This window comes from Hyperolius riggenbachi, chromosome 4, assembly GCF_040937935.1.
Source record: "Hyperolius riggenbachi isolate aHypRig1 chromosome 4, aHypRig1.pri, whole genome shotgun sequence".
NCBI classification, from domain to species: Eukaryota; Metazoa; Chordata; class Amphibia; order Anura; family Hyperoliidae; genus Hyperolius; species Hyperolius riggenbachi.
Window position 1 is genome coordinate 329,746,932 of NC_090649.1, and position 14,032 is coordinate 329,760,963.

The following is a 14,032-nucleotide window of genomic DNA, read 5'->3' on the forward strand; positions in this document are numbered from 1 at the left end:
AGGATCAGGATAGCCAGGCATCTGGTATTGCTTAAAAGGAAACAAATATGGCAGCCTCCCTATAACTCTCACCGCAGGTGCCCTTTAAATGCAAAGGGGACTAAACACATTAAAAAATAGCATTGAACTAGTAGTGCTTTAAATCATTTATGATTGAACCTTCACATACAGTGCCACATGTAATCACCAGGTTTGATTCTCCTTTACTATAGCACAGAATATCGTCACTATGTGTATAGAAACAGTATTTTGCTATGGGCTTCTTCACAGATGATATGCACTGTAAAACTACAGTGCCAGAAATAAAAACTATGCTGATCTGTTGATTTACATTCCTGTTTCCATAAGGGGTTTGCTATTGGTACACAGCTGAAATGAACTATTGGTACAATAAAACCATATACTTGGAATGTACAACATTTTGATTCTTTAAAAAAAAAAAAAAAACACACACATAAGAAAGTGACAGGGATCTGGTATGACTATCATGATAATTACGATGTGCAAGCCATCATTTACATTTAGGGGCAGCATAGTGGTCATCTCTCTAGCCTTGCAGTCCTAGAGCCCCAGGTTCACTTTCTGGTCTGAATACTATATGTGTGGAGTTTGTATTTTATCCCCAACTTTGTTTGGGTTTTATCCAGGTAATCCAGTTTACACCACATTGTAGAAAACATACAGTGGTAGGTAGTGCTGACGCTTTCCGGTTCTTTTAATTGGGAACCTCATTCCCAATTCTTCCAATCAGAACCTGCACCCTTGTTGCTGCCTCTGCTTGCTGTGCTCCATGTTGTGTTTCCAATCACTGTAATACTTCTGGCTTTGAAGGAGAAAGTATTGAAGACCTGGAACGCAACTCGGAACACAGTGGGCAGAGGTGGCGACAACGGTGAGTTAACACCCCCTGCCACTGTCTACATGCAGGTTCTGATCAAAAGAATTAGGAACATGTTCCGAATTCGAAGAACCTGAAGACATCACCATGACTGGTAGGTTAACAGGCCCCCTCTAAAACACTGATCCTAGACCAGGGTAGCTTTCTGAGTGCACTGTGAGCTGCTACTGTTCTCCTTAGCTTCCTATGCACTTTTAGTCCAAGAAGAAAACAGAAAATAAAAATGTTTAACCAAAGTTAGCCAATTTATCTCATACCCAGTGTGGGAAATAAGCCTCGGGATCAAAGTAGTTTTTCATGTAAATTCTTTGGTTTCCACAATCAGCTTGAAGTGCATAAGCTGCCAGCAAAAAGTAAATCTCTTCTTTGTCAGTGCAGTAAGATCGCAGGACTTGTTCTTTCAGGTGGCAATAATACAGCTTCCTAGCTATTTTATCACTGTTGAAAACAAAGAGAAGAAAATCAAAAAGACATCTTCTATCACTGAACCAGTACATAGAAGTCAATTCACAGATGTGAACTCCACAGATGTGGAGTTTTCAAGGTGTAACAATTCTTCTCCTTCTGCACTTGCTTGAAGTGAGTTTCAATTCAAAAACACTCTTTTTAATAATCCTTCAAACCAAAGCACTGAGCCTCAATGCATTGAGCTTCTACTTTACTTTAATAGGGTGACCTGTCTCTTCCCACTCGTCAGTTACTTCAAAGAATGCAATGCAAAGCATGCCAACACACATCAACCTGAATGTGGGTGCTTAAAGAGGAACTCCAGTGAACAGTTTACTATTGGCAGGTGATGTAGCTGCTGCATGGTTTTTGGCAGTTGGAAACAGCTGTAAACAGCTATTTTCCACAATGCAACAAGGTTCACAGACAGGAAACTGACAAAAGTTCGAACTTTTCTTGTGGGAGGGGTTACTTGTGGGAGGGGTTTCACCACAATATCAGTCATATAGCGCCCCCCTGATGGTCTGTTTGTGAAAAGGAATAGATTTCTCATGTAAAAGGGGGAATCAGCTAATGATTGGGATAAAGTTTAATTTTTGGTCGGAGTTTCTCTTTAAAGGGAACCTTAACTGAGAGGGATATGGATGTCTGTTGCCTGGTAGCCCTGCTAATCTCTTTGGCTATAGTAGTGGCTGAATCACACACCTGAAACAAGCATGCAGTAATCCAGTCTGACTTCAGTCAGAGCACCTGGTCTGCATGCTTGTTGAGGGGCCGTGGCTAAAAGTATCAGACACCGTATCAGCAGGAAAGTCAGGCAACTGGTATTATTTTAACTGGAACAATCAAGAACCTCAGTTTAGGTTCCCTTTAAGGTGCAGACATGCCCTCAAAGAAAATTTAAATTTAAAAAAAAATGCAAAAAAGAGACACACACACACACACACACACACACACAAAAAAAATAGAATCACACACACACACACACACACACGGTCAGTTTCCTGGCAGGGATTGGGACTTAATCCCTCAGGTGACAGATTGGGGCAAAGGCTGTTGTAAGGAGTAGTTGGTGAAGGGCTGACGGAGAGTGGGCTGCTGTATACACTCTAAATTTATGGCAGAGGCAGCTGTTATCTTTGAATATAGCATGTACATAACTTTAGGAGCTGGCTTGTATAAGTATAGTTACTTGTGTAAGTACAGTTACTCTTTCAAGGAATGGTCAGCATGCATGCCATTCACTCAGACAACATTTAGTGGATGACTTTGGAACAGGTAGACTGAAGTAACAAAAGTAATGTGCACATGCCTCAAGTGTCTTCAAAACGCAAATGATAGAACAACAGTGTAATATTGGGGTTACTGGGGGACCTGCTATAGCTCAGTAAGAGGCCTACTTACACTACTGATTGCACTGACAGGATGGTGAGGCTATGCAGCATTTAACTCATCACAGACTCTTCACTGGGGTGACCAAAGCTTTCATTCAGGCACAGAAATATCACCAGATTCAATCACCCTGACTGAATCTGCAAGACATCCCTTTCCACATCATGTCAGAGCAGTTTGAATTTTGATTAATTTTGAGCTTCAAGCGATTGCAACCTTAAATTAGACAAGACGGAAAACTTTCATTCATTGGGGAGGGGAGAGAGCAGTGGCTGATCGATGGGCCATAGCGTTGCACTGCATGGTACAATGCAACACTGCAGTTTAATACATTTTCAATCGGTTTCCTGCTAAAATCTATTGAATATTGATGTGCTGTGCATGGTAGGCAGATTCTCATCAGAGAGGGATCCAATTGTTTTACCAAATCGGGTGGTTATTGATAAGTGTGTGGCTACACTACACAGGCATGGAGTGTCTACACCTGAAGTTCCTTGCACATTTATTGCAGAACATTTATGTGTACACTTCACTAAAAAATGGATGCATATACACGGAATTATAGGAAACCAGTTATGTTTACATAAAAAAAAAAAAAAAAAAAAAAAAAAAAAACACACACCTTACTAATATGTACAATTTAATTTCCAGATAGCATTGAAATAAGTTCAGCAAATTAGGAATCGTAACTGAGTGTACTGTTACACTGCTACAGTGACGATTCTGCACCCACATGTATCTGCAGCATTTCATTCTGGCTTAGGTTTCATGGATTTAACAGTGTCAGCACTCCTGAAATTCCTGTGTATTTTACCTCCTAACGCATTACAAAGACTCAGCAATAGATGACAATATAAATATGCAACTGAAAGCACTCACTCCCAATTCCCTCTCTTCAGCAGAGATTCTCAGAGGCAGTAAAAACAGTTCATGCATTCCTGGAAGTTATTGAAACTATAATAAATACCCTGGGGCAAAGGGCAACAGAGCAAGGTTATTAAAGCATTGCACAGCTATAATAGACTAATGATCACACAACAAAATAAGCATAACACCAATGAAAAAAAAAAAAAAAAAGCAAACACAGATATTCTCTTACCCGATTATTCTTCCATTTTCCACATAATATTGCACTTTGAAGAAGGCAACACAAGGTGGACTAAATTTTTCTGTTGTCTGAAAAGATAATGAAGACATTGTAAGCCCCAGCATGGTCAATCTCACCATTAAGATAAAGATAGTTGAGCTGTGGTTCTACATTTCTCTCGCTTTCTGTTTCTGTGGCCACATCAAGGATGAATGTTTTTACCAGGAAAAAATCCCCCCCCCCCCCTTCCCCCCAGAAACATTCACTATCCACACCTCAAATCATCCCCATAATCACCTATGTGGGCTCTAGATTCTGGATTCAGGGAGTGATCGCACACCATTCTGCAAAGACCATTCTGCATTTCCCCTTTAGGCTTCTGGCTGTCGGGCACCACACCTCTTCTCAGAGACTAGCATTGGAGGGAGGTGGTACTGCCACTGCCCTCTCTCTTATTTCTCCACACCAGGTGCTAGGCTAAGCTAATCATCATTACCTGACCCTAGCATTTCTCCTCTGGAATGTCCAACGTTAATCCAAGTCCTAGGTTTCAGCACCCTCCCAATTCTTATGCTGGGAATACACAATGTGTTTCTGCCACCTGTTTCTCCGCTTGATCGTTTTGCCGCTCGATTCGCCACCCTATTTTATCTTTAGCTCGTTTTTGTTATCTTTTTCCATTCACTTCTATCAGAAATCGAGCGGTAAAAAGGATCGAACATGTCGGAAGTTATCTATCAAACCCATCTATCTGCTCTGCTGCAGAAACGCATAGTGTATTCCCAGCATAAAACGTAAACAATCTGCGTGTGTGTGAAAATTATATATATATATATATATATATATATATATATATATATATATATATATACACACACACACACACACACACACACACACCTTTGTTTAGAGGTAAATTTCCAGGGAAATAGTTTGCATGCCACAGCCAGTGGCAGCTAGTACGGCATCAGGAGACAAGGAATAACAACCACAGGACTGCAGCGGTTTACCTCAGTACAACTGGCACCTGACATTTGCAAGCAGTAGAGAATGATAATACAGCCATTCTTTATCACTACTTTATGAGAAACCTGTTGAGGCACTGATCACACACACTGCATTTCAGAGCAGTTTAGCATCACCAAATTGTGCAGTCTCTCTAATTACCACCCTTAAATATAACACCCTAAACTGCATCCATCCAAACCTTTTGAATCTTCAATCCTATTGAATAATATGGACAATGTTTTAGAGGGTAAAAAAATACCCACACTAATGGTGACCATACACTAGCAGATGGCCAGCCGACATATCCCTCTCTGTCGAAATCTGATCAGAAGGGGATCTATTCCTTCCACACACTGCAAATAGAATTTTAATATATTTTACAATGAAATTAATGAAAAAACTAACAAACACAGAGGTATCGGAGTATGTTTACAGAACCAGTCATAGATTTGAAAATTGAACCTATTACTTCTTTTAAAATTGGTTTGAATAATTAAGTGGAGTAAATGGTTTGATTATTGCAATGGCAAATTATCTATCTATCTATCTATCTATCTATCTATCTATCTATCTATCTATCTAATATAGATAGATAGATAGATAGATAGATAGATAGATAGATTTACTCACGCTATTGTTCTTAGTGAATCTAGCCTAATAAAAATAAGCAGGGAATTAGGAAAACATGGAGAAGTACAAATGCATATACCAGTATAGCAGCATGGGTTCATCAATTTTAACCCCCAATGCTTTGCTGATCATCCTACATATGTATCCTGCCTCAGATCTTTTCCTGGACTTAATTTAATATTAATTGAATTTGAGAAGGTGCCGTGAGCTTTTCATAAGTGTCCAAGTCATACAAACCAAACATTTAGAACCTGTTGTACAAATGACATAGATGTTCACTATTATGAGTGAAAGAAACTCAAGGGACAGACAAACAGGCATTTTCATTTCTGCAGTCACATACTTTGTGTGCATCTTCATTAGGGAAATACTTGTTCAGCTTCTGCTCAAGGTCCATAAAAATACATTCATTATCTGAAAGAAACATACATTTGTTGTAATAAAGTGTACCATTACAAGACATATAACTATAATATTTATTATATAAATTTACATTCTGGATCTGTGCATGTACAGATTTCCTACCCATGTCACTATAAAAAAAAAAAAAAAAAAAAAAAGACTGGCAGTAAATGAAGGATATCAGGACTGATCAAAGCCTCCCATTAGAAGGCATACAGGGCTGTACTACCTCTAAGCAGAGCCTCTTTTTATACATACACTAAGACCCCTCAAGCCAGCACTGCCAAAAACTAATTTTTGGTATCTGAGCCAACAGCTATTAACACAATCTGCACTCTTTCTTAAAGTGTACCTGAAGCAAAATGTAGAGAAAAAGTTAGATAGATCAGTAGAGGGAAGCCTTAAACCCCCGGACTTCTGTACAGATTCGTCATTAGCCAAGATGCTAACGATATGACTGTTACTATGGAGCGGGGAGGAGGGACGATACTTTCTGTATGTCTCAGTTATGACACCATTTAAATTTTGTCCCTATCACAATGTATGGCGCCAATATTTTATTTGGAAATAAAGGTGCATTTTTTCCATTTTGCGTCCATCAATATTTACAAGCTTATAATTTAAAAAATGTTCGTAGTATCACATGTATATTTAAAAAGTTCAGACCCTTGGGTAACTATGTTTTTTTTTTATTGCAATTTTTTTTTTCCATTAAAACTTTTATTTGTGTAATATTTTTGTGTGGAAAATAAACAGTTAATTTTCAATGTTATTATATGTGTACATTTTTATGTAAAATATATGTAGATGTAGTTTTACTATTTTGCCTCAAGATGACCACCTTGAGTTTTTTTTTCCTCCTAGTGCTTCTAGATCACGGGAAGTACAAGGAGGACGGGGAAACTTTTTTCTTTGCAGAAAGCCTGAAGCCTCTAGTAAGAGAGCTTCGGTTTTTCTGCTGGGGACACGGATCGGTGATCAGGAACCATGTTCCCATTCACTGATCCCAGGGCTACCGGGGGAGAGCATGGGGGCGCACGCGGGAGCGCGGCACCGCAGCAGAGCAGCCGCCTAGATGTGAGAATCACGTCTGGGCGGCTGAAATGGTTAAGGATTATAGCTGGCCATGCACTTAAAAATTTCAACACATTGGCCTCAATTCACTAAGCTTTATTAAACACTTTATCGAACGTTTGATAATTTACCTCATGGGTAAAATCTAATTTTGAATTCACTAAGGTGTTATATATTTATCGAATATTTTATTGATAAAACAGTCAATAAATCTATAACACCATAGTGAATTCAAAATTAGATTTTACCCATGAGGTAAATGATCAAACATTCAATAAAGTGTTTGATAAAGCTTAGGCCAATGTATCAAAATGATCAACTCCTTTCTAAAAAGAATCGATTGGGATGGAATAGATTCCTACCATACACTATGCATTCCAGCAGGGAATCTATTGAAAATCGATTAAACTGCCAAGTTGAACTGTTTGATGCAGTGCAAAGCTATTGGCCATTGATCTGCCAATGCTCTTGCTCTGCCCCCGATTGTTTTAAATTTTCCACCCTGTCCAATTGATACTTTCAAACACTTTTAGTGAAAAATCAAACTGACATTTTGGGGAGTCGATTCCAGGCAGATGATTTGAATCTACACGGAATAGAATGAGAAAAATCGATGAGCGTCTGGCCACCTTAAGACTCCAGGACTATAAAGCCTATAAGACTTAGAGGTCATAAAACTCTTGTGACTGAGAAAAACACCTATGAGAGCAGGCAACAGATAAAATGTACAGTAGGTTGAAATGACACGGTGGGGTTATGGTTAGCTGGACCAGGATACTATTTGCACAAAGTTTATATGATATTTCCATTTTTGTGCGAGTTTCCAATGGGCACTTTGGTTTCCTTCCAATAGAAATATACATATAAATTAATTGCCCCCCCCCCCCCCTCAATTGGCATTAGTTGAAAATAGGGAGATAAGACTATGGCAGGGATGACATTGTGAGCTCTCTGAGTGACAGTTAGTAACACGACTATAAACCAAGTAAAGCACTGCACAAATAAAGAATATTAACAGCTTTTATGAAGTGGCGAATGATAATTTAGATCTTGGGAAAGCAATAGATGTACCTGGACTTTGAAAATACTTTTGACGCTGTTCCCCACAATAGCCTAGTGCAGAAGCTGAGGATACAGGAACTAGGAGAAAATGTGTTTATGTGGATAGAGAACTGGGTGAGGTATAGTAGGCAAAGAGTGGTGGTAAACGGAACATACTCAAAATGGTAAACTGCTAGCAGTGGGGTACCGCAGGGGTCAGTACTAGGTCCAATTCTTTTCAATGTATTTATTAATGATTTAGTATATGGAATACAGAGTAATGTAGTCATCTTTGCAGATGATACAAAATTATGCAGAATGATCAACACTAAGACAGATAGTGACATATTACAACATGACCTAGACAAGATGGCCATGTGGGCAGGCACGTTGCAGATGAAATGTAAAGTCATGCACCTGGGATGTAACAATGGTAAATAATCAGATAAAATAAATGGCATACAGCTGGGAACATCAGACTTGGAGAAGAACTTAGGAATACTGGTTGATAATAAGTTAGGTAATCGTATACAATGCAAAGCAGCGGTAGCTAAAGCAAATAAAATTCTGGGATGCATAAAAAGGGAAATAATATCTTGAGATGCTAGTATACTACTCTCTCTGTATAAATCACTTGTGAGCCCACATCTGGTGTATGGGATACAGTTTTAAGCACACTATAAAAAGGACATTGACCTTCTGGAAAGGGTAAAAAGACAGGCAACTAAATTAATCAGAGGGATGGAAGATCTCACTTACCAAGAAAGGTTGGACAAACCGCTTATTTAGCTTGGAAAAAAGGCGACTGATGTATTTATACATGTTAATCAGGTCATCTCTCAGAGGGCAATGCAAAAGCTTGGTAGATTAGCTTTTTTTCCCTAGGGTTGTACAACGGACAAGAGGACATGATTTGCGTATGGAGGAAAAAGGTTTTTCCATCTATTTAGAAAGGGGTTCTTCACAGTTAGTGTGGTTAAAATCTGGAATATCTTACCTCAGGAAGTAGGTATGGCACACTCTATATCTGCATTTAGGCTGCTTTCACAGTGCGACGTTACAGGCGCACGTTACAGCAGCCTGTAACGCAGCCCAACTCACAGTAATGTAAAATCATTGGGCTGCTCACAGTGCCCACGTTGCGTTGGAGTATAACGCAGCACGTTAAATGAAAGTGCAGCGTGCTGTGTGTTATACTCGTATTTGGCAGCGTACGCTCTTGATGCATACACATCACATACGCATCAAGAGGCGCATAACGCAGTGCAATGTAATGTCCAACTTCAAAGCTAACATGCGTTGCGTTAAGGGCACGTTATGCGACCTTAATGTCGCATCAAACGAAACGTCTTCGTGTGAAAGAGCCCTTAACCACTTCTATACCATGCTATTTTGTGCTGATCTGTGCTGCGTGGGCTCTCCAGCCCACAGCACAGATCAGGTTGCAGCCAGGCCTATCAGACTTCCCCCCTTTTTTCCCCACTAGGGGGATGTCCTGCTGGGGGGGGTCTGATCGCCGCCGGCTGCTAGCGCGTGCGGGGGCCTCTTCAAAGCCCCCCTCCGCAGCGCTTCCTGGCCTCCTTCCCCTTCCCTCCCTCTCCCTCCCCCTGTGAGCGGCGCAGGACGGATTTCCGTCCTGCGTCTGATGGGATAGGCTTTAGCCTATCAGATGCCGGCGATCCCCGGCCAATCAGAGGCCGGGGATCACCGATCTCCTCTACGGCGCTGCTGCATACATGTAAACACCGGGGAAGATCTTCCCCGTGTGTTTACATTTACCCTGCGAGCCGCCGATCGGCTCGCAGGGTGTTCACGGAGACACCCTCCGTGAACTGACATGGAACGGCCGCTCATACGAGCGGCCGTTTCCATGGAATACACTTCAGGATTCAGGGGCGTACATATACGCACCGAGAATCCGGAAGTGGTTAAAGAGGGCTTGGGTGCTTTCCTTGCACTGAAGGGCATCCACCGCTATAATTATTAGATAATTCCCAGGAGAGTTGAACCAGGGATTAATCAGACTGCCATCTGGAGTTGGGAAGAATTTTTTCCCTTTTAAGGCTAAGTGGCCCAGGCCGTGTAAGGTTTTTCGCCTTCCCCCAGATCAGCTGGGATATGTGCAGGTTCAGGATGGCGTTTTTAATTTTTTTATTTTTTTTTGGGACTTGGACGGATGTCTTTTTTTAACCAAACTAACTATGTAACTGGTCAGGATTTACCTGTATGGGAGTTGAATAAACAATAAGAACTGCAGTAATAAGTTTCTGCACAGAAAGCAAAATGTATTACGGTATATGTCCTGCATTCTGAGCATTTACTTTTCAAAAACGAATGAGTAAAGCTTTGTGTAGACATTAGATGATAATTCTCTACTCAACCATTTGTAGACAAAATTAGGCAACAATCTTAAGGTGGCCATACACTGGTCAATTTTTTGCTTTGATCGATTACAGTAATCAATAAATGTTTTGAATGGCTCAAGAATCAAGTTATTTTAATGTAGAATCAATCGATATCGGCCGATAATCAAATTCTTAAAACGAATCGATCGAGTATGCTGAGTTATTTCAATTGATAGACCAAGAATCAAGAGATTTTCTTTATGTATTCAACTGACCTTTACTTGACCTGATTCAGAGTGCTTATTTTGTGATTGAAAATAGCCCCCAATCGCTTAAAGGTGGAAAAATAAAACAAAAATTGGACTCTGGTGTATGGGCAAAAAATTGATTCATATTCAAATCGATTCATCTATTCTGAATCAATTTTAAGAACTGAAAGGTCAAATTGATCATCCTATAATCGACCAGTGTAGGGCTAGCATTATGTCAGTAGCAGTGTTCTCCCCAGGCTCTTTTAGCCGGCTGCTCCACCGGGCTAATTTTGGCGAGCACCTGGCTGTTATCAGCTCACCTCTTCCTATGCTGTAAGAAGAGTTGCGAACAGAAGCACTGGCCCTGCATTCTCTCATCTCACACCCACCCAGCTACTTTTTCATGCCACCCAGCTGGAAAAAATTCCTGGGGAGAACATTGCAGTAGGACCCTTTGCTTTTAATATGGACACAATGGATTGACCGTATAAGGTGTTGGATAATCCAGAGTGTGTTACCAATCTTAGCGGAAAACCATGGATGAGACTATTGCTGCCTGATCAACAAGTTATAAAATGTACTTTTTCCATTTTTCTTTATTTCTCTTGTGCTTAGTTTTATGTAAAATTACTGCATATGTAACTTAGATGGTTAAAGATAGAATCCGCTTAGATTCTCCTGGTAGAAAATATACTAAGCCAATAATTCTAAACAGCATTTCATGTTGGATTATTATGGCTCTGTACAAATTAACAAGCTGACACATCATTGCATTCCAGTGGTTCTGGAGGTGTGTTTAGCTTCTAAGGGCAACAATGGTTAATTTGCATATATTCAGCAGTGATGCACTGGGAGACATCTCAAGCTCACTCCAACCTGAATTATGGCAAATTCTTTCTGGTTTAAGAAAGCAAACTTTCGTTTTCCTTAGTATTTTAGTAAGGGAGCTTTTAGGACCATTGTAGCCCCTCACACACTCCAATGAGTTCTGGTTCACCATGAGCTTGCTGGTTAGTCTGTACCTCTTGATAGAAAAGGAGGCCTTTATTCTACACTGAATGCACTGTTTGTATTAGTAAGACAAAAGCTTCTGTATTATTTGCTATTGGATGTAACAGTACTTGCCAATTTGTATTTTTACGATGCCTTTTTCACGTGGACTCTTAGAGTGTAGTATATATGCCTTCTGCATATGCAATAAAACTATATTTAAAAAAACTGACCTTTTGCTTCTGCTACTGGGACTAAACAGCCAGATGAGAGGCTGACTTTTCCCAGTTGATATATGTGTCAATAAAATCCCCACAGCAGGAGGTCTGCTGCCATCCATATAAATGTGCAATGTGACAGCGGTCTGACTATGTGCGGCCAAGAACCAATCCAACGTTGTACCCAGCTTAAAGTGCACCTCTGCTGGGAAATAATGGAAGCTGTCATTGTAGACATTCTAAAATGCTGCTTTCCTGGTAATGTACTAATCCTCTTGTGTTTCTGAGTCTCCAACACAGAATGTATGATAATCATGTTCTGATATCAGAAGGCTGTCCTGTGCCTACATTAGCTGCATGTTTGTTGTAGGTGAGTGACTGCAACTGCTGAAGCCAGGAGATCTGTCAGTAATGTTGCATAGACACACTTTTCACCAGAAAGGATCAGGACTCAATGCCGCAGATGGCAGTTTAGGAGCTAAGTGCCGTATGGAACAAGGGGAACAATGGACTCTGCCACAGATTGTCACTTAAAGAGCAGGCATGCAGCATCATTAAATGACCTCAGAAGACCTTGGGCGACACCTGTACGCATGCTAGATTGTCGGCTGAATCGACACTGACTGGCAATTTCGGCCAAGTTCAGTCTAGCATGTGGAAGAGGCTTAAACATCCATTTTAATGCATAAATTAAGGCAAACAAAAGAAACCGCTTAGCATACACCATATTGTCAGTAATAATGTTCAAAATCCAACCCAAAAAAAAAAAAAAAAAAACACACACCTTAAACTACTGAATATATATGGATTACTTTACTGAAATTTGAGAAGTTTCAAGAACATAAGTGATGCAGCAAACCTGGACTGAAATTTGTGAAAATGGTCTAGAAGACTGTAAATTGCACTCCTCACCTACACATTCCATCAGGATGCAGTAAAGTCTGGTGAAAGGTGAGTGAATTAGAATTTGTACTATGCATGTATTAACAGCAAGAACATCTAATTAATAAATCCAGAACAACCTGTACTTGTGAAGAATAAATATTATTACAAATAATGAAACCTCAATCAGGGTGCTACGCACTTGACTGCAGTTTCACAGCTGCTAATTATAATATCGAATCACCTTCCTGAAAGGCAGAAGTTACTTGTAAATCTTTAATGTTTGCTTTAAATAGAGCACTTAAGTTTTCCCAGACTTTCACTTTAGTCCCACTTAACCCCTCTCTGCCTAGACCACCACAAAGTGAGCTGTGTCAGCAGTGAGCACAATTATATTGGTACATACCACTTTCATTCATTACACAAAGAATACAAAGACAGAGAGAGGAGGACAGGGAAAATCTGGCACTGCTGCCTCACAAACTCCCTTCTGTGGAATGCTGAACTACATTCCAGCTTTAATGAAATTAATATAACTGGAATGCTAACCTGCAGTGTAATCCCACATTTGTAAAAACAAAGAGTCCCTTTTTTTGTGTTTCCTTTCTAGCGTGGGTGATTTGCATTAGCTGGTGAAACCAACAAAATCTTGTCAGATGGGGTTGGCACATTCTTTCTTCATTCAGTCATCTGGTCCTCAACAAGGCAGTACAGCTCTCAAAAAGAAGTGCCCAGTGGAGGTAGCTACTTACTAATGGGGAAAGTATCCTAGTGCTCCCAAATCCCATTAAATGCTTAACCCTCTAACGGCAAGCAAATGTTTTGCCTTAACAGCCTAATGTTTAGTACACACGATGCAATTTTCCATCAGATTGACTGCTGAATTGATTACTTCCAAAAGGCCCTACCTGATTTAATTTTTATGATCGATTATCCAATCACTTATATACAAAAATCGATCAGAAAAAAATATATCGGAAATATGATCATACCTGCCAGAAATAATTTATTCAACCATTAATTTAATGGAAAATTGCATCGTGTGTACCAGGCATTGAAGTCTAAACAATAATCAGTTTAAAATATGTGCACAGAGTCACTAGGCCGAGTCAGACACTTGTTGCTGTATGCTCCATCCCCAATGCCAGATGAAGCGGAGCCACACCTGTGAAACGCGTTGCTTTGACCATTTGGAATGTTGATATAAATGCATTTGATTGTTGATATAATATCAACCTGTTTTTGTGTCTGCTTGCAGGAAGTAAGTCCACCACTGCCTCCCCCATTTTCTTTTTTATGGTTTTAGCTACTTTTATTCTTTTTGTGCCACTGTTAATTTTCACAATTGTCCTATTTGGAAAATTAAT

At 40.0% G+C, this 14,032-nt stretch overlaps 1 protein-coding gene across 1 annotated transcript in view; it reads right to left on the reverse strand.

Moving 5' to 3' along the window:
- FRMD1 (FERM domain containing 1) overlaps positions 1–14,032 on the reverse strand; it is a 109,414-nt gene that overhangs the window by 59,794 nt on the left and 35,588 nt on the right. The window contains exons 4-6 of the mRNA XM_068231806.1: positions 5,806–5,876; positions 3,837–3,913; positions 1,156–1,336 (exon numbers count right to left, since the gene is read on the reverse strand). Of these exons, the coding sequence (XP_068087907.1) occupies positions 1,156–1,336; positions 3,837–3,913; positions 5,806–5,876 (329 nt within the window). The remainder of the gene's footprint in view (positions 1–1,155; positions 1,337–3,836; positions 3,914–5,805; positions 5,877–14,032) is intronic.